The 23,340-nt window shown below is 59.7% G+C and overlaps 1 protein-coding gene across 6 annotated transcripts in view; it reads left to right on the forward strand.

Moving 5' to 3' along the window:
* Nucleotides 1-22,936, forward strand: part of Septin9 (septin 9) — a 165,952-nt gene extending 143,016 nt beyond the window's left edge. For 2 of the 6 annotated variants that reach the window (XM_010618478.3, XM_010618479.3), the window contains 9 exons: nt 13,180-13,371; nt 15,287-15,415; nt 15,657-15,738; nt 15,966-16,103; nt 16,698-16,815; nt 17,796-17,891; nt 18,116-18,212; nt 20,503-20,554; nt 21,289-22,935. In XM_010618478.3, the coding sequence (XP_010616780.1) occupies nt 13,180-13,371; nt 15,287-15,415; nt 15,657-15,738; nt 15,966-16,103; nt 16,698-16,815; nt 17,796-17,891; nt 18,116-18,212; nt 20,503-20,554; nt 21,289-21,421 (1,037 nt within the window). In that variant the 3' untranslated portion in view covers nt 21,422-22,935. Of the gene's footprint in view, nt 1-13,179; nt 13,372-15,286; nt 15,416-15,656; nt 15,739-15,965; nt 16,104-16,697; nt 16,816-17,795; nt 17,892-18,115; nt 18,213-20,502; nt 20,555-21,288 lie in introns of all 6 variants that reach the window. The other 4 variants (XM_010618474.2, XM_010618475.2, XM_010618481.3 and 1 more) reach the window with 2 other exon arrangements.
* The last annotated feature ends 404 nt before the right edge of the window (nt 22,937-23,340 follow it).

Below are 23,340 nucleotides of genomic sequence, written 5' to 3' on the forward strand. Positions count from 1 at the left end.
ACAAAACAAACAAACAAAAAGTATACAATTCTGTGGTTTTAGCATATTCACAATGTTGTTGTATATGCGGCCCTGCAATAAAAGTGACTTAAGACTTATGAATTGCTTGCTGGTTGAATTTTCCACCTAGTATTTTCAGACTGTGGTCAGCTGTGGGTAACTGAAGTCCTAGAAGTGAGACCACCAAGGAAGATGGGGCTGCACAGGGGGAAGAGAGGAGTTGGCTCTCCATCCCGCTCAGGGTCACAGGTCCCCAGCCGGCTCTCTGGCCAGGAAGAGGGGTGCCTCGGTTTCCTGGTGCAGGCAGTTGAGCCGGAGAAAACACATATTTATTTATTTAGGTTTGGCTTCATAAGGAAGTAAAGAAATGGTAAGCCTGAGGGTGTTGAGCCGGGTTGGGTGGAGAGTGCACAATCACGGGACAGCATGGAGGACACAGGGTCGGAGCTGGCTGCCCCTGGGGCTCCCCGCATGCTCCCGGTTAGGGGTGATACTGTCTGGGTAGGGAGGGGGCCTCGCACAGCGGCAGAGGAGGTCGGAGTGCTCTTGGCACCTGCCGCTTCTCACATTCCGCCAGCTAACCCCTTCCTGCTCCTAGGTGCTGCATTTTGGGGTAGCAACGTATGGACTGGACAAGGCCCAACCCACACGAGGGTGGCGTCTACTCAGTCTGCCGGTGTAAATATTAAACTCGCCCAAACACCCTCACAGACACACCCAGAAAGTTTGACAGAATAGCTGGGCACCCCATGGCCCAGTCAAGGTGACACTTGACCGTAGCCACAGCTGAGCTAATCCCAGAACATTTTGCCACTTCCCGTTAGAGACCTGTGCCCCCTCCTCGCCCTGCAATCAATAATGTGCCTTCTGTCCCTGACCATTTACCTTTTCTGGATATTTTATAAAATGGGCTCATACAGTATGTGGCCCTCTGTATCTGGCTGCCTTCACTTGCCATAATATTTTCCAGGTTTATCCACACTATTTTATTTTTATTTTTCTAAGCAGTGCTGGAGACCTAACCTGGGGCCTGCTGCAGGCTACACGAGCACTGTCATTGAGACACATCCCAGCCAGCACTTCCTGCTTCTGGTGAAATAAATTCCATCTTCTGAATCTATACTGTGCTTTTTTACCTGTCCATCAGATGGTGGGCATTTGGGCTGTTCCCCCTCTGGCGGTTGTGAATAATGCTGCGCACCTGTGTACGGGTTTCTTTGTGGATGTGCATTTTCCCCATTCTGGGGCAGTCATGTGGTGCATGGCCAGGCTGACACACCAGACTGCACCATGAGCTTGGGGACAGACTTGGCTTGGGTGCATTGTTTTGCTTGCCCAGCCAGAGGCTGTGAGCACCTACATTTTAATCTTTTTAACAGGAGCTGTTTTCTTTGTACCCTTGCCCAGGGGTTGCTCTCCAGGCTCCCTGAAGCCTCAGGAGGCCTGGGGTCCCTCTGGCTCGTGCTGAGCATGGTGGAACAGGATGAATCAGTGCGTGGGAGTGCGTGGTTGGCTTGGGGTGTGCTGGGGGACGCAGAGTGGCCTCTTGGGTCTGCAGCTGGCTCCTGGCCGCTGACTTCTAGTTTCCTCTGCCTGCTTAGGCCCAGAACATGGCAGAAAGGGACGTGGGAGGTGAGTGCATCTTCCTGCAGGGGACAGGCAGGCAGGCAGGGGGTGGCCAAAGAGCCATCTGCTGTGTGAGAGGAAGTGGGGTGGGCGGGGTGGAGCTTCATCTGCCCAGTCCCCTGGAGGAGCTGGGGAGGGTGATTCCTTCTGTAATGGAGATTGAACCCTGAGCCTTCTCAGTGAGCTGTAACCCCATCCCTTTTCTACATTTTGCAACAAGTTCTCACTAAGTTGTCCAGGCTGGGCTCACAGTTGGGATCCTCCTGCGTCAGCCTCCTAGAGTGCTAGGATTGCAGGTCTGGAGTACTGTACCAGCTGAAGGGTGCTCCCCCTAAGCTGGCCTTAGTCTTAGCAAGTCTTGAAGTCTTGAAGGCCTTACTCTAGAAGGAGGGTGGGGGGTGGGGGGCATCTGCAGGTCCCCTAGGGCCAAGGTCTGGGGGTGCAACTGCTGCAGTATCTCTGACTGTCCTGGGCGTCTCCTATGCACACAAAGGGTAGACTGAGGGGCAGAGGGGAGCCCATCACAGCTTTAAACCCCCAGGCAGCACTGAGTGGAACCCCTCTGTCCATCACCGCCTCTGGAACCCCCAGCTATCCCGTGTCACGATCTGGTCTCCCTCACCAGCTGCCTTCCAGTGCCCACTCTTTGGGGCCGTGGCCCGTGCGCCAGTTTGGAAGGCCTACGGGCACGGTCTCAAGAAGGCCGCCAGACATCCCTTCCCCCTCCCGGGCCCTCCTCGTCCCAGGGAGAAATTACCATATGAATGTGGCTCCTTCCTGGAGCCACCGCTGGAGGGGCCTGGGAGGGGACAGCTTCCCACCCTCTGGGCCTCCAGGTTCTAAAGCTGGCTTCCAAATCCAGCCACTGCCTGCCACAGCCAGGGGAGGAAGCCTGGAGATTCCCCGGAGGGCGTCACCAGAATCCCACAGTAGGTCAAATCGGGCTGGCCTGGGGGTGGGGGGACACAGGGTCCCAGGGGTGCAGAGTTTCTGGACTCGGCATCCAGCCATGTCCTTCATCGCTGCGTTTGTTTAGAGAAACATGTCATTATCGTCACTGGGTTGCAGTGGTCAGCATTCAGAAGGCACCTCTGATTACCCGCGGACGTAGACTCCAGGAACAGCCTCGGGCACCGCTGGAAACACTCTGGCAGTTTGTAGACTGCCATATGCGGTTGTCCTGAGTCCACGCCGTGTGGACCCAGCTCTGTGGGGCCCAGACTTGTGCAGATGGGATTCCTCGAGCCTGGGTTGTGTGTCTCTGCTAGCCAGCTTATGCGACTGCCACATGCGACTCCCGCCGAGGTCTCCCTGCCTCTTGCCTTTCTTCCCAGGCAGCACAGTCATGTGCTCCAGGAGCAAGTGTGTCCCGAGCTGGGACACGGCCCGCGCAGCCTGTGTCGTGGGAGGTGTGGTGACGTTTGTTGTCTGGTTCCTTGGACAGCAGTCAGGGAATCCAGAAAAGTCCAGGGTTTATGGGTAAACTGCAGGACAGCAGCAGGCGAGCCCGAGAGGACCATGGCGTCCGGGTGCAGGGCTAGGGACTGCTGAGGGGTGTGGAATGACCACAGCTTGCACCCCAGGGGTTCTCCAGCAGCCTGTGCTCGTCTCCAGGAACAGCTGCCTGCTGTGCTTTTTAGGTTAAAGGAGCAGATTGGACACGGTTCTCTGCTTGTCCTCGCAGAAGGCCCTTGAGGCTCCGGATAAGGACTTCTGTGGGCCTCCACTTCAGAGAAAAGGGATGTTGGGAAGGGACGTGTGTGTACCCCATCCAAGGCCAGTGCGCTGTTTACTTCTGCTTGGAGTTGAGCCTGAGCAGAATGTGACAGTCGCTTAGTAGGAGCTGGTCCGGAAGGGCCTGCGATGGGAGGCTGGGTTTGCTGCGCTGCACTGTGGATGAACTCGCGCCCTCCCCGCCGGAGCTCCCAGAGGCCCTGCTGTGCGCTCTCAGGGAGCCCCTGCAAGACGTGTGTGCCCCATCCAAGGCCCGTGCGCTGTTTACTTCTGCTTGGAGTTGAGCCTGAGCAGAATGTGACGGTCGCTTAGTAGGAGCTGGTCCGGAAGGGCCTGCGATGGGAGGCTGGGTTTGCTGCGCTGCACTGTGGATGAACTCGCGCCCTCCCCGCCGGAGCTCCCAGAGGCCCTGCTGTGCGCTCTCAGGGAGCCCCTGCAGCCCAGCGCTCCCTGGGCGGTGGAGAGGGGTAGGGATTGGTGCCACCTCGGCTGGGTCTCCCGGCTCCCTTCTCCCTTTCCTGAGCACGGTTAGGCACGGCTCCAGCCTGGCGTCCAGGGAAGACAGAGGAGCCCTTCCATCCTTCTGGCTCGAAAGAATGTTGGAAGCGGAAATCTTTAACATCTCCCTGTGGGAAGGGACATGACCAGCACCCCAGCCCCGAGAGCCAGCAGGGGAGCAGGCAGCCTTGGGGCAGCCGGAAGAGAGCACTGCAGAGGGAAAGGGCAAGCCCAGTGTCCATGCCCCCATCTGTCCGTCCGTGCATTCACTCCAGGCGTCCTAAGGGTGATTCAGGCCTGGATGACTTCACAGCAGACAGCAAGAATTCCCCACTCTCAGGGAGGCGGAGGGTAGCCCACAGTCACTCACTGAGCGTGAAGATGAGGGAGCTCCCAGGAGGGCAGGGAGAGGCTCTGAGGAGCCTTAGTATGACTTCATTTCTAATGTTACTTTGGTGCTGGGGATTGAACCCAGGCCTCCGCACATCCTACGCAGGTACCCCACCACGGAGCCACACCCCGGCCCATGCTCCTCCAAGTAGTGTTATGAGACAAATACTGTCCCATTGAGTGGGTAAAGAACATGGAGGCAGAGAGTGAGTTGCTCGCTCTGCGTCACACAGCTAATCGTCAGTGGTGAGCAGGATTCTGTACTGGCCCAGGAGCAGTGCACACCAGGCAGAGAGAGGGTCAGAGTAGTCCAAGGGTCAAACGGCCTTCCGGATTCTGGCTTGAGGTGAGGACAGTGAATGGTGGTGAGAGACAGTGATGTAGGTGGGCTGTGGAGAGGGGCAGCCATGGAGATGTTGGGCTGAAGTTGATGGGACCGGGATGGAGAGGGAGCGACAGGATGGCCCCTGGCTTCCGGCTGTAATCACTGGAGGCTGGAGGTACTGCGTGGGGCTGCCGTCCAGAGTTCAGCGGGTTGTGTCCAGTCCACCCCACCTCTCAGACGTACAGGCTGGATGGGGCAGCAGCTGGTGGAGGGGCTGGCACTGTGGGGCTTTGGGACACTCCTGGTGTGTGAATCTAGGCAGAGAAGGCAGAGGGTGGCATCGCTGGCATAGAGCACCCAGGGGAGGCTGATGTCCGTCACTGGCCCCGCAGAGGAGTGGAGGAGCTGGCGGGGAGGCTGGGAGGGAACAGTCGGAGACAGCAGGAGTCAGAGGAGACTGCGGGGAGGAAAGCTGGGTGGCCAAGGCTCATTCCCCGTGGCTGGGGGTACAGTGACCCTGTGCTCTTTACTCTTGGGGGGACTGGTTGCTTCGTCCATTCCAAATGCCAAGCCAGTGGCGCGTCTGAACTTCATGCTACCGTGCAGCAGGCAGGGTCACACCGTGCCTCCACGCTCCCCAGGAAAAGTGCCAGTCCTCGGGGGTACACGCGCTCCTCCACCTCCGAGAGCCCAGGGTAAAGGGCACGCGTGTGCCCCCGAGCTTCTGTGAGAGGGCTTCCCAGGCATTTCCCACCCACCCATCTACCCGTTCGTTCACTCATCCCTCCATCCATTCTACCCCATCCCCAACTTCAGAGATGAGTTGAAGTTGCTGGGTTGTGCTCTTGAAATTCATTATCAGCTCTCATGAGGCCTTTTTCTGGCTTATCCCCCTCGGTTGATGGGCTCCCCTTGGAGACCAGGGGACTGGGGTGCCCTGGGATGAGGGTCTCAGACATGCAGGATTCTGAGCAGCTGCAAAGTAGAGACAGGCAGCCCTGCAGGTCCCCAGGCTGCTGGTGACTCCAAAGACCTTCGGTGGCTCCTTGAGCCCAGGGCGCGTGTTAATTAATGGAAGGGGAGGCTCTCTGGTTCATTCTTTTTCCTTAGGGCATCCTTTAGTCGGGTGCCCACTCAGGGCCCAGCGATGTGCCCCCTGCCTGCCCCCCTCCCTCTTTCTGAAGTCTCTGGGGCCCCTGGAAGCCTTGGGCAGCCTGAGCTGACGAGTGGAAGGGGAATTTCTGGGTATCTTTGGGGGAAGGTCCTTGCTGCTCGGATCTGACCCGGGGACCCCGCCCTGGCCTACGGACCCTTGTCTACTTCTTGTTATTTCAGATGACTTCATAGGTTGGGGGACCCTTCCCGCGGGCTCTGGTGAACATCTGCTGACAGCCTGTTGATAGGAGAGGCCTGGGGAGAAGGAGGCCAGGCCCTGTCCCCCTCCCCTTAGGGGGACATCCCTGATAAGAGGAAATTCCACCCTGTGACAGATGGCCAAAAAACCCATCTGTGTGTATCAGGGCAAGACTTGTCTTTCTCTTTTGTGACTTCGCAGACGTCTGCCAAGAACTAACAGAATCTGTGGTCCTGTGGCCACTTGAGCCCGCTGTGGGGGCTGGGGCTTGGGTTTGCTTTGGGGTGGGTGGTAACTGCTGCCACTGCCACGTTTGTTGGGGTGGGGGAGGATGGAGCACGTTCCGATCCTGCCCTGCGGGATCCCAGGCAGGCCAGGGGGTGGGTGAAACAGTCAGTCCCCTGACATGGGAAGCCAGTGGGTTGGGGGTTGGTCCTTCCTCTGTGACCTCACGGAGCGCAGTAAAATTCTGTGCAGCTTTTGAGGAAGTGAAGCGGGAGGCCTTGCAGGTTGGAGCCTGCTCTGACCAGAGATTGATGTCTCAATAGGCCTTGGCTGCAGGGGGAGGCCTGCGAATGAGGAACAGAAGGGCCTCTTCAGGAGGGGCGGGCTCGCCTTGGGCCCGGTCCAGGTCTGACTTTGCCGACTGGGGCCAATTGAAACTGTGCTGGCAGAGATGTGGGGCTCCTCAAGATTCCTTGAGACAATACAAGAGAGGGTTGGCAGGGAGAGGGAGCCCCACCCCCATCTTTGGGGCGCCTTGGGCCCCTCGGTGAATGGCGACTAAGCCTGACAGATGTGCCCCTTCCAGGTCTGGAGACCGCTCACACGGAAACCACAGCTGAGCAGTTCTGTGTGAGCCCCTCCTGGAACCGGGAAAGAGCCCCAACTGGGAAAAAAATGCAGCTCTCCTTGACTGCAAATCCCTTCTCTGGAGAAACAGAGATTGGGGCATGGTGCTGGATTTCTAAGCAGAGTTTTAGGCAGTTAATGCAAAGGCTCAGATTTCTGGCATCCCTCATTCTTAACCAGACCCCAAGGAGACACTTCCTGCCCTGAACAAAGTGTGAAGTGTAATTCGATTTGGAATTACTCATCAGATTGGACGAGCTGTTTGCCCCCCCCATGTTTGCAAAATTCGACATTCATATTCAGTGTTTCCATCTTTAGAAGAGAACAGGAAGTCCCTGGTGACACTTGGAGGTCGGTGGCTTGGGTAGGTTAAGGGAACGGGACACAGCACATTGAAAAAAAGCAGTGGAGAGCCGGGCGTGGTGACACGCGCCTGTGATCCCAGCACTCGGGAGGCTGAGGCAAGAGGATCACTGTGAGTTCGAGACCAGCCTGGGCTACATAGTGAGTTCCAGGTCAGTCTCAACTACATAGTGAGACCCAGTCTCAAACCCCCCCAAAAAAGAAAAGCAATGGAGAGGAAAAAAAGACCCGCTCTCAACCCCGCACCCCAACATGGCATCCCCGTCTTCCCAGCCCGCTCCTGGGGGCCCCACAGCTCCTTGCCTCTTCTCAACAGCTGGCCACAGCCTCGACCCTTTGCCAGCCGCCCTGTGCCTGTTGGACTTAACTTGCCCAGCTCTTTAGCCATGTAGTCGCCCCCTCCCGCTTCTGGGCCATGGAACCCAGAGCATCTTTCCTGTCTGTCGATCCCACTCTCCTGATTCAGAGAGGACCTGATGAAATGCAGACTCACATTATGCCAAGGCATTTTTAAAAATCGGGATCCAGAGACTTAGGGTTCCTTGGTTCTCCCTGATTATCTCTCTCACCTCTCTTAGCCAGGGCAAGGCTGGAAAGCCACCGTTTTATGACTCAATAAAGATTGGTCTGGTGCATTAGTATTGTGGTCCTGGTCTACAAGGACCCCCGGCATTTTCTACCTTCACTTTTTATAGCTGTTTCTGCAGCATCGGACCTGCCTCTATACTTGTATCGCTTTCCTGGCCGCTTTCTTTTAATTCCCGAGCTGGCGCATAGCAGCCCTTCCCTCCGCCCACTCATCAAACCACGAGCAGAGAGACATCCTTGCTGTCCTGTGGGTTTGTCATCTCCACTTGGGCAGCCTCCTGGAGGTGGGATTTTCACTGAGGATGGACATCTGGGAGCCCTGACAGGTGTCCCGGGGCTGTTTGGCCTCCTCCTTTTGGTGGTGTTTGCCTTGGACAGAGAGCTGCAGGGGATCATGAAGGGAGATGGAATCAAGGACCCTGCACTGGGGCCAGAGCCCCACTAGGTCTCGGCTCTGCAGGCCCTGCCTCTTACCACCTGGGGCCAGCAGCCCAGTGAGGGGCTGGGGCTGAGGTCTGGGGCGAACTCCCTGCAGCTGTCTGAGACCAGTTCTGGGCCTTGACTTTGGGGACAATGCGGCACCTCAGGGTTGGGCCTGTGGAGTCACATTTCTGCCACTTAGGAGCTGGGTGACACTGATAAGGAAGAAAAGCACAGTGAGACTCTGCTGCCTGTCTGTGAAATGGGGTGACAACATAGCCAGGTCCCCCAGGAGGCCATGCGGGCCTCCTTTAGACCAGCTCCTGGCTGGGAAGGCCCCCAGGGCGTGCTGGCTACAGCAGTCTACTCTGCCCTTTGTTGGTTTGCTCATTCGGCAGACTTCTGCTGGGACCTGCTGCGTGCTTGGAACCTGGCAGAACAAAGCTGAGCTCCAGGAACAGGTGTGTGGGAGACGTGGTTGGAGGAAACACACACACCTTTCATCTTCCCGGGTTTACTGGGGGCTTAAGGGACTTGGTAGGACCCAGAGAGGCAGGAGAGGAGGAAGGAGCAGCTCAGGTCACTCTACCCCCCAACCCACACCGGGGACTCAGTCTGAAGAAGCCCCTTTGCAGAGGGCATCTAACGTTTACAGGACCTGGGTCCCAGCCATGGCTCGGGTGCTCCTGGGGGTGCCTGCTGGTGGCTGTAGAGCTGCAGGTGGAGGTGATGTCCTTGGAACTGCGGCTGTGGGCCCACGTGCCTCCATGGTGACTGCGGGGCTGTGGCGAGGCCTCAGAGGGGGCCGGGGACAGGGTGGCCTTGCTTTCTGCTTTGTCACGAGGGCCGTGACTGAGCAGAGCGTGTAGGCGATCGTGTTGTGATCATGGATTTCAAGAAGTAGGCGTGGCTAGAGTTGGGGTGAGATAAGGGGAATGACTTTGACCTTGCCCGGAGAGCTTTGTCCTGGGGTACAGGCCCAGCGGACACAGGGCTGCCCACGGGAGCTGGGAGTGGAGCTGCCTCTGCTTTTGACCACTGAGCAAGAAGGATTGCACAGAACAGGACAGATTGTGAGGATGCTCCTGGGTACAGAGTAGTGTGACTGGCAGGGGAGGCAAGGGGTATCCTTTCCAGGCTGCTGTGCTGAATCCAGTGAGCCACCCTGTGATGAAGGGTGGGTGCCCAGGTAGCTGCTTGCTCGCTGGGGGGCTGTCTTCCGGGCATGCGGCCTACTGCCCTGTCCCAGCAACCCACCATGGATCGCCGTGCAGAAGCCTGCAGAGGGTGCTGGCCTGGGACTGTGCAGCATAGCCCCTCTTCTTACGGTTGGACCCAGAGTTGGGCAGGAGGGAAAAAAGGCAGCACAGCAGGTTCTAGGGAGTAGGGGAGTGGTAAATGGACCTGGGTTCAAAATGGGAACCCACAGAGGCATTGTCAGTCTCCCACAGTGCCTCCGGCTGGTTGCCACCCCCAGAAACACCCTTGCTGGGAGATACTGCCTGGCACTGTGTCTTCGGGATGCCCTGGGCATGGGCATCTGGCCCTGGCTGGCTGGCTGGGTTCTTTCTCTGACCAGCCCTGCTAGAAATGTGTGCCAGCCTGCTTCCTCCCTTCCCTGCTTGCTTCCCCCATTCAGGGTGCAGGGCTGGGTGGCATTTATTCAATATTGCGGAACAGTCTTCTGGATGTAACTCCAGAACACTTTCGCCACCTTAGAAGGAAACGCCACATCATTAAATAGTCTCCTCTCTCCTCCAGCCCCTGCAAACAAGGATTTGCTTTCTGTCTCTTGATCAGTCAGTTCCGTGCTCTTCATATCCTTGGATTCACATGCCCCGTGGCCTTCCGTGCCTAGCTTCTTTCGCTCGGCATAAGGCTTTCAGAGTGTGCCTGTGTCACAGTGTGAGTCAGGGCTTTGGCCCAAATGAGGTTCTATTGCATGGATGACCGCATTTTGTTGTTCCGTGTGTGTGTGTGTGTGCGCGCGCTGAAGGACTTTTAAAATGATACTTCTTGAGTAGCGGCTTCATCCTCCTCACTGGGCTAGGCCTTGGGGTACCCACGAACGGGCCACAGCCTTGGGCCCCAAAGGGTTTGGGTGGGGTCAGAAATGCATGGCTGTTCCCCAGGCACAGAGCTACACTAAGTGGGAAGCGCCAATGTGAATCAGGTATCACAGAAACAGCTGTGACATTTCAGGACCGACAAAGTCTGGGAGGGTCTTTCGTTGGCTGGGCTCCTTCCAATGGAGTTTCAAGGGAAGGGGAAAAAAATCACTCTGTAAACCCAGTTTCTCCACATGCTGAAGCAGGTTGGACTAGAATTTGGTGCTTGTAATATTTAAACTTGATAAAATTGAATTAAAAATTCAGTTCCTCACTTGGTCCAGCTCAGTTTGCAGGGCTCTGAAGTCACGTGTGAGCACGCCTGTGGCAGCTCCTCAAAAATAAAATGACAGCCACTGTGTGTGCCGCAGCTCATTTCCGGGTGTGTCCCACAGACACCAGTGCAGGCCCCGGAGCGGTTAGCAAGAGCGCACTTGGAGGGGTTCTCGTTAGGTGTGAGCAGCCTGCGTCTGTGACAGATGAGCGGACAGATGTGATGCCGTGTGTTCCGGGCGTGCTCCTCAGCCTCACGGAGGGATTTCAGCGGAGGGATTTCAGCACGTTTGCCACAGCGAGGACGGAGCCCGAGGGTGTGTTGTGCTAGCTCCACACTGGGATTCACTTTTACTTAAGCCTTGCAATCCTCCGGTTCAGAGAGGTAGACAGTAGGGCGTGGTTTCCCGAGGCTGGGAGGAAACTGGGGCAGTGGTTAAGTGGGCAGAGTTGCAGCCCTCTGAGCTGAATTCTGGAGGCAGGTTGCACAACAGTGTCCTCTACACGCCCAGACCATGCACGTACTCATGGTTAAAATGGTACATTTCACTGTGACTCTAAAGGTCACAGGTGGCCAGCGGCCAGCAGGTCCACCAGCCCGGGAGAGGGAGGAAGTGGGCTCTGCCTCCCCTGCCCACCGGCTCCAGCTCCTGCGGGCCTGGTAAGGCCCCTGATGGCTTCCCATAGAGAGCAAGGGTTCAGTTCGCATGTGTCTGTGGGTGAGGGTCCCCTACTTTTCCGGGGACTCCTGAAGGCGGCCCCAGAGCGCACCCTCTGGCCAGGGAGGAGGCAGGAGTGGCTCCCGCAGTGCCACCTCCCCCAGGAGGGGCTGGTGGTGCCGAAACTTCCCCACGTGACCAAGAAGGATGGGGCACCTCTGTGTTTTTAGGGTTTTTTCTCAAGTGGGGCTCCCCATGAGCAGGAAGTTTGGTTGTTTCTGCACTGAGCGCTGGTGTCTGTGGTGGGGCCCAGCTGGAGCCGCCAGGACCCTTCCTCTTCCGGCGGTGAGAGAATTCAGGGGGCAGCCCTGCCCCTCGGGGGAAGGGGATGAAGTGCACAGGGAGGGGTACGGGTGGGGAGGAGCTGGCCCCCGGCCAGAGAAGCCTGGCTCCTAGACGCACAGACAGATGGAAGCAATTTTCAGTCACGTGGCTGAGGCTGGGAGAGGCAGGCCCCAGGAAGCGCCCCAAGCCACAGGTTCTGGGGCAGAGGCAGCACTGTGCCTTTGTTTATATGAAGCAGTGAGAGACCAGAGGATATGGCGGAGCAGGACAGAAGCCCCTGTCCTGAAGTCTTGCGGGCCGAGCCGGACTGGGGACAGCAGCCTGGCGCCGCTGGCCTTGGAGGATCTGCCTTTTGTTACTCTGCTGTTTGGGAATGGAGATTTATGGGCCCCTTGGCAATTCCTGGTATTCTCTGCGTGCTGTTGGCTCCCCCGTCCCCTGAACTCAGAGATGATGGTGTCCCGGAGAGGCTGAGAGGCAGGGGAACAGCTCATAAGGAGACCCCCACACCCCCAGAACTGACTGTAAGTCAGCTCTGTGCCCCCCACTTGGCCTGGCAGGGCTTGGAGAGGAGATGCCGGCCCACCCGCTTCAGCTCCCGCTGCCACTCCAGTAAGCAGAACAAAGAGCAGCAGAGATGCTAGAGGCCCTCCCTCGGGGACATGGGCCTAGCCCAGTGGGCCCAGTGGAGTCAGGCACCTCCCTGGGCGTGGAAGCCCGCCCTCCTGCTGCTGCCAGGGTGAGGGTGTCCGGAGTCCTTGGCCTGGGCTGGCACATTTCGGAAGGCGGCGGCTCACCAGCCCTGGTGGTGGGGTTGTGCTCACCACCTTGGGGATCTGCCCCTCCATACTTACTGGGGGGTGCCCGGCGGGGTGAGGACATGAATCCTAGTCCCCCTGCTGTCCCTACCCAGGGGCTGGGGATTGGCCCGAGAGGCGAGCAGTCCTGCTTTGAGCTCAGAGTGTGCCTGGAAACAGAACAGCCCGGGCAGTGGGGGCGGAAGGTGTGCCCACCCCCGTGGTAGGGCGCTGGGTGCCTCCACACCTGTGGATGCGCCAGGTGGCGTGGGCAGGGCTGTGGAGTGTGCACTGCACCTACCCCTGGGGGGCACCCGGTGGCCATCCAGGCCCTGACTGGTCTGGAGCTGGGTATGTGGAACTCCTGCAGCCAGGCAGAAGCTGTGTTTATATCCGGTTCACTCCTGTTGCCTGTCTGCAGACCTGAAGACGTGGGCTTTGCCTGTAGGAGGGACACACAGGGCGGGATGTCCCCTGGATGGTCACCAGGACCCGTCCAGGGCACACCCCAGCCTGTCCTGTCTCTGAGCGCTGCCCCGGGGCTGTGCCCAGAAGCAGACAGCTCCGTGAGGATGGGAGGTGCGGCCTTTGAAGGCAGAGCCCATCCCTCCTGCTGGACCACAAGAGACCCTGAGGCTTCTCTGAGCCTGGGGCTGGGGATGCAGAGGCCCAGGCTGCCCACTGCAAGTGAGGTTGAGTTTTGGAGCAGGGGCAGAGTGTGGCTTCCATCCGGGACCTTCCGCAGGGGTCTTGTGGCAAATCACTAACCCGTGCCTGTTTCCCATCTGAGAAGGGACCTGATGGTCGGCCCCTGCCTTACCCCAACACCTCTGCTCTTCCTCCCCAGCCACCGAGGCAGCTCCTGGCTGTGTGGGCAACATGGCGGACACCCCCAGAGATGCCATGCTCAAGCCGGCACCTGCGACGCGCAATGAGAAGGCACCCACGGACTTTGGCTACGTGGGGATCGACTCCATCCTGGAGCAGATGCGCAGGAAGGCCATGAAGCAGGGCTTTGAGTTCAACATCATGGTGGTTGGTGAGTCCCCCACGCCCACTCCACACCAGACCCGTGCAGGGCACCAGTCTCAGCCCGGACACAGGGCTGCTCACAGAAGCCCTGGGCTCAGTTCCCTTCTGTACTATGGATTGCAAGTGCTGTATGTATCTGGGCCGGGGAACCTACAGCTCCCACGGACTTCTCCAGGGCGCCTCCTTGTGCTAAGATCCCGAGATAAGAGAGCAGGGTACTCTGTGACCAGTGACACCCACCTTGTGTTTTGTGTCTGCTGAGTGTCCACTGTCACATCGAACACCCAGATGACCTTCCGGGGGCGTTGCTCAGCGTGGTCAGGTGGTCTTACAGCGAGTAGTCTCCCATCTCTGAAGCCCCTCAGGCCCCGTGGGGTCCTCACAGTGACACTGTGAAGGGGCCCTCCTTTCTCAGGAGGAAACAAGCTGCTGATTGCAGACTCTTGGAAAAGGGCGCTGGGGTCTGGGACAGTGCCACACAGGCCAGTGTGGTGGGGACACCACCTGCAGGGGTCTGAGGACCCTGGTCCCAGCACCTCCCTCCTGCCTCTGCTCTCACCGGGCTCATCCGTGTGGGGACCTCGTGTTTTCTCCTTGTTCTGCGCGGCCTCCCTGCCCCCATTGTGCTCCATGACAGAGGCTCGAGGTCCCCCTCAAGGACTCCCACCGTTCTGTGGCAGTTGGGCAGGTGTCTGCCAGGCTGGAGGCTGGAGAGAGAGTTGGGGGTGGCACCCGGCAGGGCCCAGGCTCTGTCTGGTCCTGTCTGTGACTCGGGCCTCCTTCAGCTCTGTTCCTAAGAGGAGAGAGAAGAGTGGCTGCACCACCTTCACCCGTGGCTTGGCCTTGACCTCCAGGAGGCATCAGGGCCACCTTTCTGGGCCTCTTTCTCTCCCAGCTGTCACTGGTGGGCTCACCCTTGGGGTGCCGTGTGAAGAAAAAGACATGCGAGTAACCCAGGAGCCCTCAGCAGGGCAGGTGCTGTCCATGGGGCCACGGTGTCCGCTCCGGCCCTTCCACCCGGCTACAGCGGCACCTGGTCCAGGAGACGGTGGGAGGGCAGTGCCCGTGTGGGCACTCCCACAGACCCGGGGAACAGTCCTCCTTCCCCTCTGTGAGCCTCAGTTTCCTCACCCAGGAAATGGTGTAACCCCGACCCAGAGGGCAAGAGGGTCGAGAGCCCGGGGGGCATGGTCCCCAATGCTCAGTGGGCACCTGGTGTTGGTGCCAACAGTGATGGTAGTGACAAGGGGACCGCAACGTTTCCAGGCAACATCTCCTGGACCCAAGGCACCCAGGGGCCGGGCTGGGCCGGGTGACAGCAGCCCAGGACACAAACCCGAGGGCAGAGGGGTCCCTACCCCTGGGCTGCCACACACTACAGGGATTCCGATGCCAGCTCCTGCCCTCCTGGGCATCCGAGGTGCCACCGAGGTCGGAGGTCGGGATGGGTGGCACAGTAAAGCCACAGAGCTCAGAGCCTGCAGTTGTGCGTGCGTGGGCCGAGTGTGCACACGCATCCCATCTTTGTTATGTGTGTGAGCCGGGTGCTCACCACAGCCCCAGCAGAGGAGATGTAGGTGCAGCTGCATTGTACAGCATAGCCACTGTGGCACCCCAAGGCTGGATGATTTGTGCACAGCCACCCGAGTTTAATAAGTGCCCGCCACCCCGAGGAGGAGCTGAGTCCACATCCTCTAGCTAAAGGCGGGTCGGGCAGCCTGAAGTCTTCTGTGGGCCCCGCCTCCCCATCCCAAGTCAGAGCAGGCAGGAGGCCTCCCCCTGGGGTCCGGATGGTCGCCCCTCCGGACAGGACCCTGTCTGAGCGGGCTGGGCACCTGGCCTGGCCCTGGGTCTGCACTTGTCAGTGGACACCTCCTGCCCGTCGCGTGGCTGTGACCCCACCCTACCCCGTGTTTCCCCAGGGCAGAGTGGCTTGGGGAAGTCCACCTTGATCAACACCCTCTTCAAGTCCAAAATCAGCCGGAAGTCGGTGCAGCCCACCTTGGAAGAGCGCATCCCCAAGACCATCGAGATCAAGTCCATCACCCACGGTCAGCGCCCTGTGGTCCAGGCAGGGGCTCGGGCGGGGGCCCCTCGGAGCACAGGCTGGGGAGCTGCTGAGACCCCTGGTAGTGTGACGTCTAGGGGAGGAGCGGTCTGCAGCCCTCAGGCCCGGGAGCTGTCACTAGAACCCAGGCAGCGACACGGGGAAGGGTCTGCTGGAGCTGCCGTCTTCCTCCCGTCCCTCGGGTCCTGGCCACCCTCTGACTCGGGACTCGGTGGTTCCCGCAGATATCGAGGAGAAGGGCGTCCGGATGAAGCTGACAGTGATTGACACTCCAGGGTTCGGGGACCACATCAACAACGAGAACTGGTGAGGGCTTGGGGGGCTTCTCGAGGGGGCGTGTTCCCAGGGCACTGGGCTGCCTGGGCCCCACCGTCCCGTTTTGAGGAGCACAGCGGAGTCGGCTGGGCCGGGGGCTCTGAGAAGAGGCTGTGGTTGGAAGGTTGACCAGAAGGTGGGTGCTGGGCTGGGGCGCCGTCTCCGTGGTCCAGACTGGGGACGCACCTCACCCCGGCTCCCACCTGGCTCTCACGCAGCTGGCAGCCCATCATGAAGTTCATCAACGACCAGTACGAGAAGTACCTGCAGGAGGAGGTGAACATCAACCGCAAGAAGCGCATCCCCGACACGCGTGTGCACTGCTGCCTCTACTTCATCCCCGCCACCGGCCACTCGTACGTGCCAGCCGCTCCCCACCTGGTCCCGCTGTCCCGGGGCTGCCCGATGGTGCTGTCGCTGGGGTGGGGAGTTGGGCCGCGGTCAGGAGCCATCACGTGGGTTATGCTTCGGGTGGGATCCCAGGGTTTTGGAGGAAATCCCATCCAGCCCTGCAGGCACAAATTCCAGTGCAGGCAGTGAGCCTCACCGCAGAACACCAAGCCTTCCTCTGTGTCTCCTGTGGGCCACTGAGCCCCTCAGGGCAGCACCCTCCTAGCTGAGCAGGCTCTAGGGCGGGCATCACCCACAGTGGCCATGGAGAGTCTTAGCTAAACCCCTCCTCTCCCTGCGGTCAGAGCCCCACAGCCTGGCAGCCCCTGGGCCAGCTGAGCAGCCCCGCTGAGGACCTGTGCCCTGGTACGGTCGGGACCCTCCTGGACAAGGGGCTTAGAGCTGGCCCTGTCCCAGCAGTGGAGCTGCCACTTGTGTCCAGGGCCTGCCCTGTTCCTCCCTGCCATCCTCCATTAGCCACTTGGCCCAGCCCGGGAGGTGGGGCCTCCCTCATTCCCACTGACCCAGAGCCGAGTCTTACCCGCCTCCGTCCATTTCAGCCTTAGGCCCCTGGACATCGAGTTCATGAAGCGCCTGAGCAAGGTGGTCAACATCGTCCCTGTCATTGCAAAGGCCGACACACTGACGCTGGAGGAGAGGGTCTACTTCAAACAGCGGGTACGGCGCTTGGCCCTCTGGGCCAGCTGCAGGCCTGGGAGAGGCCGCCAAGTCCAGGGGCACAGGTCGTGAAGTGGGCGCGTGCGCTCTCCATGCAGGTGGCTCCCTCAGGGCGTCCTGGGCGTCCTGGGATGGCCCATCCTCAAGAGCAGCTCCACGGGAGAGACCCGTTCTCCAGCAAAATGTGGGCGGGGCTGGAAAAAGACAGATTCAGGATCAACCCGTGCCCCTCCCTGGGAGCAGGGTCGATGCGAGCCCCTCAGACAAAACATGCCTAGTTTTTATCAGGTGGCAGAGAAAGCCCAAAGGGGCTGGAGACCAGTACCACAGCCTGGGACTTCTGACATCTGGGTAGATGGTGCCCTGCAGGTGCCCAGCCCTAGCCACCTCTTCCTAACAGATGTGCACCCCAATCTGATCTCAAGGGCCCGCAGTCCCCACCCTAGGTGGTGTCAGAGATTTTCCCAGCATGCTTGGGGAAGGCTGGTCCACTGCACAGGGACGTGTGCTGGCGGGGAGGGAACAGGTAGCCTCCAAGCTGTGTGTGGGCTCAGGTCTTCCTGGGCAGACGAGACGACAGTTCCCCAAGCAGGCTGACCGTTGCCTGGCTTTTGTTGCTGTGGTGGGGTGTGGTGGTTTCTGGCATCAGGTGCACCATGGGCTGTAAGGAGGGGCCCACCCTGGGCTTGGTGGGCCGCCATGGCCGGGTTTCAGGAGGTGAGGCCTTCACTGCCTTGAGTTATTTCATGGCTTGCATGATAAGCTGGCTGGGAAAGATGGGGAGACAGCCACCCAGGACCCCACTGTTGGGGAGCAGCATTATCTCAAGGCAGGCAGCTCTGCAGCCACCCCTCCTCCACTTGGGGCACTGGCATTGCAGATTATTAGGGTCACGGCTCCCCAGAGCCTGCCCTTGAGCCCAGGCCCAGAGCAGCTGACATCAGGAGGACGTGGCACAGGTGGTCCCCCTGTCTCCCCAGATCACCGCAGACCTGCTGTCCAACGACATCGACGTGTACCCCCAGAAGGAGTTTGATGAGGACGCGGAGGACCGGCTGGTGAACGAGAAGTTCCGGGTGAGGGGTCAGCCCGAGGCTTCCGCGGGGTCCTGCGTGGCGTGGAGGGAGGGGCAGGGTGCTCCTGCTCCACCCGGGCACCAGTGGGATGACCTTGAGCCACGGGGGCCTCATCGGGCATCCACACCCGGCCCTCTCACCCGCTTCCGGTTGGGGCCCACCGGGAGGCACTGCCCTTTCCCAGCACCGGTGACCGTCCGCCCGCCCGCCTGCCCCTTCCCCAGGAGATGATCCCGTTCGCCGTGGTGGGCAGTGACCATGAGTACCAGGTCAACGGCAAGCGCATCCTGGGCAGGAAGACCAAGTGGGGCACCATCGAAGGTACTCGCTGTGTTGGCTGCTGGGGCGGGGACGGGAAGACTCTGGAGCCTTCGGCCCGCAGCCTGCACGAGGCTTGGTCTCCGCTGCGTCGTGTCTGTGTCTCATGAGGAGGACGCCGGGCACTGGATGCGGGGCCACCCCAAATGTGGCGCTTTCCAGATACAGCCCGCCCGTGGGCCGGGACCTAGACACATCTTTTCTGGGGTACAGTCCAACTCGTTCAGGTGGGCGGGCGCGGGTGTTTCTCTTCTTTCTGCTCCTCCCATCCGTCTTCTCTAGCCAGGGCGAGGAAAAAGCAGAGTGGACTGGAAAAGCCACTTTGTTCCCTGAGGACAGCGAGGCTGAAAGGCCCTGTAGAGAAGGAGCAGAACGTCAGCTGTGAGAGTTTGGGCAAATTCCCCAGCCCTCCAGGGCCTCGGTTTCACCCTCCTTAAGATGGTACCGTGGCCAAGATTCTAGCAAGATCATTGACGTTTTGGGAGAACAGTTGCCCTGGGAAGTGCAGCTCTCTTCACAGCAAGTGTGGTTTAACTGGAGGGCAGGAGGTGCGGTTAGGGCCCCAGAAAGGGAGACAGCTGTGAATCCACAGGCCCAGTTCTGCTCTGCAATCCTGAGCCCTCAGCCCTGAGGAAGCCCCACCCACCGTCGGGAGATTGTGGGAGCCGCTTTTTCTGCTGCTCGCTCCTCTGCTGGGGTCTCTTCTCTGAGGACTGGTTACAGACCCAGTTAGGCTTTCCCTGGGCTTGCTTACTCACTTTCAAATCTCTAACCTTTTTGTGAAAGGCACGTTTGGGGATATGGCCCCGGGGCCTGACGTTGGCTTTTTCTCTACTGCCACCTGGTGGCAAAGTCCTGCTATGCAGGCGGCCTGCATAGAAATCGTCCAGAAATACAGGCCAGGTTGGAGCTGTTACAAAGTGGCGGATCTGCATGCTGGGGTCGGGGGAGATTCCCCCAGAATGCGTGATCTTTTATATCAGGGACCTTGTGAGGTGACAGCTGACCAAGGAACCAGCCACTTCTCGCTCGCCCTGGCTCTCATGGTCACTAAGTGGTTCTGCCCCTCTTGGTGTGCATTCTCTAACGTTCCCCCACCTCTGGGAGGGAGGCCGGTGCCACGATTCACCCCATTTGATCCTCCTGTGTCCCTGGGAGTGGGGCACCATCGAAGGTACTTGCTGTGCTGGCTCCTGGGGCGGGGGACAGGAAGACTGTGGTCTTTGGCCCACAGCCTTTGCATGGCTTGGTCTCCGCTGCGTTGTGTCTGTGTCTTGTGAGGACACCAGTCACTTTCCAGGTGGGGGAACAGAGTGTCAGAGAGACCAGAATAATGTGCCCCAGCAGAGGCTCAGAGGTGGATAAGCAGCATCAGTGTGTGTGGGTGCCCGGCCGGTGGGACTCCGGCTCTCCCAGCACAGCCCTGTTTCTCGGACCGGGCAGGCTGGACTATGGACCTGGAGATGGGTTCCAGAAACCGCTGTGATTTTGCCAGTGCGAGAAACTAAGCTCCATTTTCGTGGCTTCAAGAGAGGAGTCCTTGTCGGTCCCTGCAGGCCCGGGAAGAGTGGAGTAATGGGTCTCAGGGGCGCCGGTGCCTTCTCTGCCCGGTCCATCTCCGATGCCCCTGAGAGCACGGCCAGCTGAGGCCCTGCCACAGCTTTCTGGTCCCCAGAAGTGCCCACTGTCCCCCATGGCTCGCGCATGTGTGGGCTCACAGCCAGGTGATCCTAAGCCTGGTCTCTTTTAGTTTAGTTTGGCTGGTTTTTGGATTTGCTGTCAAGGCTCGCCCACTCTACGTGGTGTCTGTCTGTGTGCGCCCTGCCTGTGCCCTGAGCATGTGTGTATGAGCAGGGGTAAAACCTGGAGCACCCAGAGTCTCTGAAAATCTGCCCCAACTCCTCGTCTTCCCAGTCCTGCCTGTCCTCAGGTCAGCCCAGGACGTCCTGGGAGGCCTCCCTGGTCCGCCCCAGGGGAGCAGGCCCACCCCTACATACTGGGGTCTTTCTGCCTCGCTGAAGTCTCGACCTGGCTGCTGGGCCATCTCACTGGCCTGGAGTCTTCCAGAGAGCAGGAGCTGAGCTGGTCCTGCCACCCTGGAGTCCCCAGTGCCAAGTCTCCCAGGTACCCAGGTCTTACCTGGGGAGTAGGTGACAGGTGACCAGAACTCACCTATGGAGCACTCAGCTCCCTCTCCCCTGCCCCCTGCCAGTGGGGCCACCCTTGGGACGTTACAGGCTGGGATGGGGCTTTCCCTGGATGACACTAACACTTCTCTGTCCACTCTCCTCAGTCGAGAACACCACACACTGTGAGTTTGCCTACCTGCGGGACCTCCTCATCAGGTGAGCCTGGCGGTGCTGCAAGGGGTGGGCAGACAGGCAGAGGACTTTCCCCTCCCAGCTGCCCTGCCTCCAGGTCCCGTTAGCTAAGAAATGCTCTGGGGATGAGGAAGCAGAGCGAGCACCCTTTTGATCCCCTGCAAGGTCACCAGGACAGATGGGGCTGTGTCCTGGTCCCCTTGACCTGAGCCCGATGGCACTGCTGGACGTCCGTGAGGCCTCATGGCTGGGCTCCTAGTGGAGATGTGGCAGGTCCTCGGCTCTGTTCCCAGCAGCCTCTGCCCTGCCCTTTGACTTGGCTGGGACTTCTCTTTGACCTCCATGAACCCAGCAGGAGAAGCCCCCCTAGGGTCTCTGAAGGAGCAGCCCTGGACAGGGCAGGGGAAGCTGTGGAGTCCTGGGCTCCTGTCTTCCCCTTCCAGAGGTGGGCAGGGCCACGTGGGAGGCCAAGGGGTGGGGCAGAAGTGACATCACCATGTTGGGGACCCCCACCCTTCCAGCCACCTTTCCAGCTTGGTCTTCTCAGCCACAGGGGCCGGGGTGTGGCCCAGCGGTAGAGCACTTTGGGGGCCTCTGGGCCTCCCTCTCTTGAGCCCCCGCTCCCCGCACCCAGTCCTCTGTTGCCAGGCAGGCCCCAGACTAGCGGTTGGCGCACAGGGATGGGGCAGGGACACCGGGACTTGTGCCAGGCCTGGTCGCCGTGGCGGGAGGGCCGGGCTGACCCGCTGTCCCCACAGGACGCACATGCAGAACATCAAGGACATCACCAGCAGCATCCACTTCGAGGCGTACCGCGTAAAGCGGCTCAACGAGGGCAACAGTGCCATGGCCAACAGCGTCGAGAAGGAGCCGGAAGGCCAGGAGATGTAGACACCGCCCCTGCCGGACCCGCCCCGTCTCCCCGTCCCCTAGGCCTGCCCACCGCCCTGTCTTATTTTATATCATTTTCTCCGTTCGTCACCACCGTTCTCTGCCCCCTTCCCACGCTGCCAGGTGACAAGGCACAGCCTCCTGAGTGTCTGTCAGTCGCTCCTGGCGGCCCGCGGAGGGGCCTCAGTGTGGGACCCTGTGGCCTTCCTAGGACCCCGGGCCCCTCGGGGCCTGACCCTGCACCCCAGCCTGTCTCCCCCGATGGGCACACAGAGCCGCCCTGGCGGCCCCCTCCGCGAAGTCCTCACCCTGGAGCCTCGTCAGGGACCAGGTCCCCTGGGTACAGCAGCCCCCATCGCCCCCGTCCCCGTGTCCACAGCTCCTGGAGTGGGAGGATGGAGCCCCTCCTGCCCCGAGTGGCGTGGGCCATAACTCAGTCCCCGACCCACCCCGAGTGGGTCCGATAGCCCACGTTACTGACTGCTTAGACCTGGCCAGGCCACCCGCCCGGAGCCCATCCTGGAGCAGAAAGTGCCTTTACCCAGTCGTCCGTGTGAGTCAGAGGACTCTGCTAGGTTTCCATTTGGGCCAGGAAAGGGAGGAAAGCGAGAGGAGGTGTGTGACTCACTGCCGCACCCCCACCACCAACTCACCCCTGGCAGGGGGGCTTTGGGTCCTCTGGTGTGAAACTTGGTGAGGACAGAAGGGCGCCCCACCCCACCCCTGAATTTAGGGAAGACCGGAGCAAAGGAAGCAGGGGAAGCTGTGAAAGGTGCTGGGGGAGTTGGAGGTCTGTCTGTCTGTCTGTCGTCTGTCTGTCTCTGGTTTGGCCAGGATGCTCTGGTTCTATCCTGGTCCAGCTGCCCCAACCCCAGACTCTGCTCCTGGCTCAGGCAGGAGGCCAGGAGGCACCACTGTCTCTCAGGTGCCTGGACCCCTGATGCCCTGGTGAAGACCCCCTGGAGAGGGAGAGATGAGGGGTTGGAGGCGCACAGACAGAAGCGCTGGGGCTGCCCTGAGTCCCCAGGAGGAGGCTGTGGGGGCTGCATACAGGTGTCTCCGCCTGGCGGTGTCCTGCAGACCCCAGACTGGCACCGTGCGGAGAATCGCAGCGAGGGACGGGGTTGGACAGACTGGCTTGCAGCGTGTGAGCCACGGCGACTGCCTCTGTGCCTTCCTCTCGAGGTGTGCAGCCCCTCAGCAGCCCCTCAGCCCAATGTTTACTTGCCAACTGCCGACTTGCCAAGTGTTTGCCAAAACCAAGACTGAAGGAAGGAGATGTCTGGCTGCGGGGCCCAAGACTTGGGAGCCCGGGCCCCGGTGGCGCTGGGGTGGGGGGTACAGCAGCGTCCCCAGGGTCAGCTTCGCTTTCCTTCTCTGTAACCAGATTTTGAAAAGTTCATTTCATGGGGCCCTGTTCCACAATGGCGTTTTGCTATGTGCCTCCTGAGAAATGCGTCTCTTTTTGTATAAATAACAAAGTGTTGAAATGTATTTCCTGAAATAAAATGTTTCAGATGCAAACTGGAGTGTTGTCCTACCCTGGAGTGGGTTTCCTCGTAGCCCCAGAGGTACAGATGAGAGAGGGGCAAGGAAGGTCACAACCTGAACTAGGACTCCCAGGATTAAGACAAATACCTAAGCTGGCCGTGCTGAGAAGCTGAGGCAGGAGGATCCCAAGTTCTAGCTCAATGTGGGTGATTCAGTGAGATCAAAACAGCTGGGGGTGTAGCTTAGTGCAGAGGCCCGGGGTTCAGCCTCTAGTGCCACAAAGAAAAAATACTAACACCAAAGCAAGGGCTCCCTGGACTCGTGCTGCCCTCGTCTTGACTTGGCTGCTCGGGGAAGGTCTGAGAAGCACATTCGGTGACGGGCACAGTCTCCCTAATTCATTCAGCAGCATGCCAAGCCATTCTGCA

This window comes from Fukomys damarensis, unplaced genomic scaffold (genome assembly GCF_012274545.1).
Source record: "Fukomys damarensis isolate Sample0158 unplaced genomic scaffold, DMR_v1.0_HiC HiC_scaffold_23, whole genome shotgun sequence".
Taxonomy (NCBI): domain Eukaryota; kingdom Metazoa; phylum Chordata; class Mammalia; order Rodentia; family Bathyergidae; genus Fukomys; species Fukomys damarensis.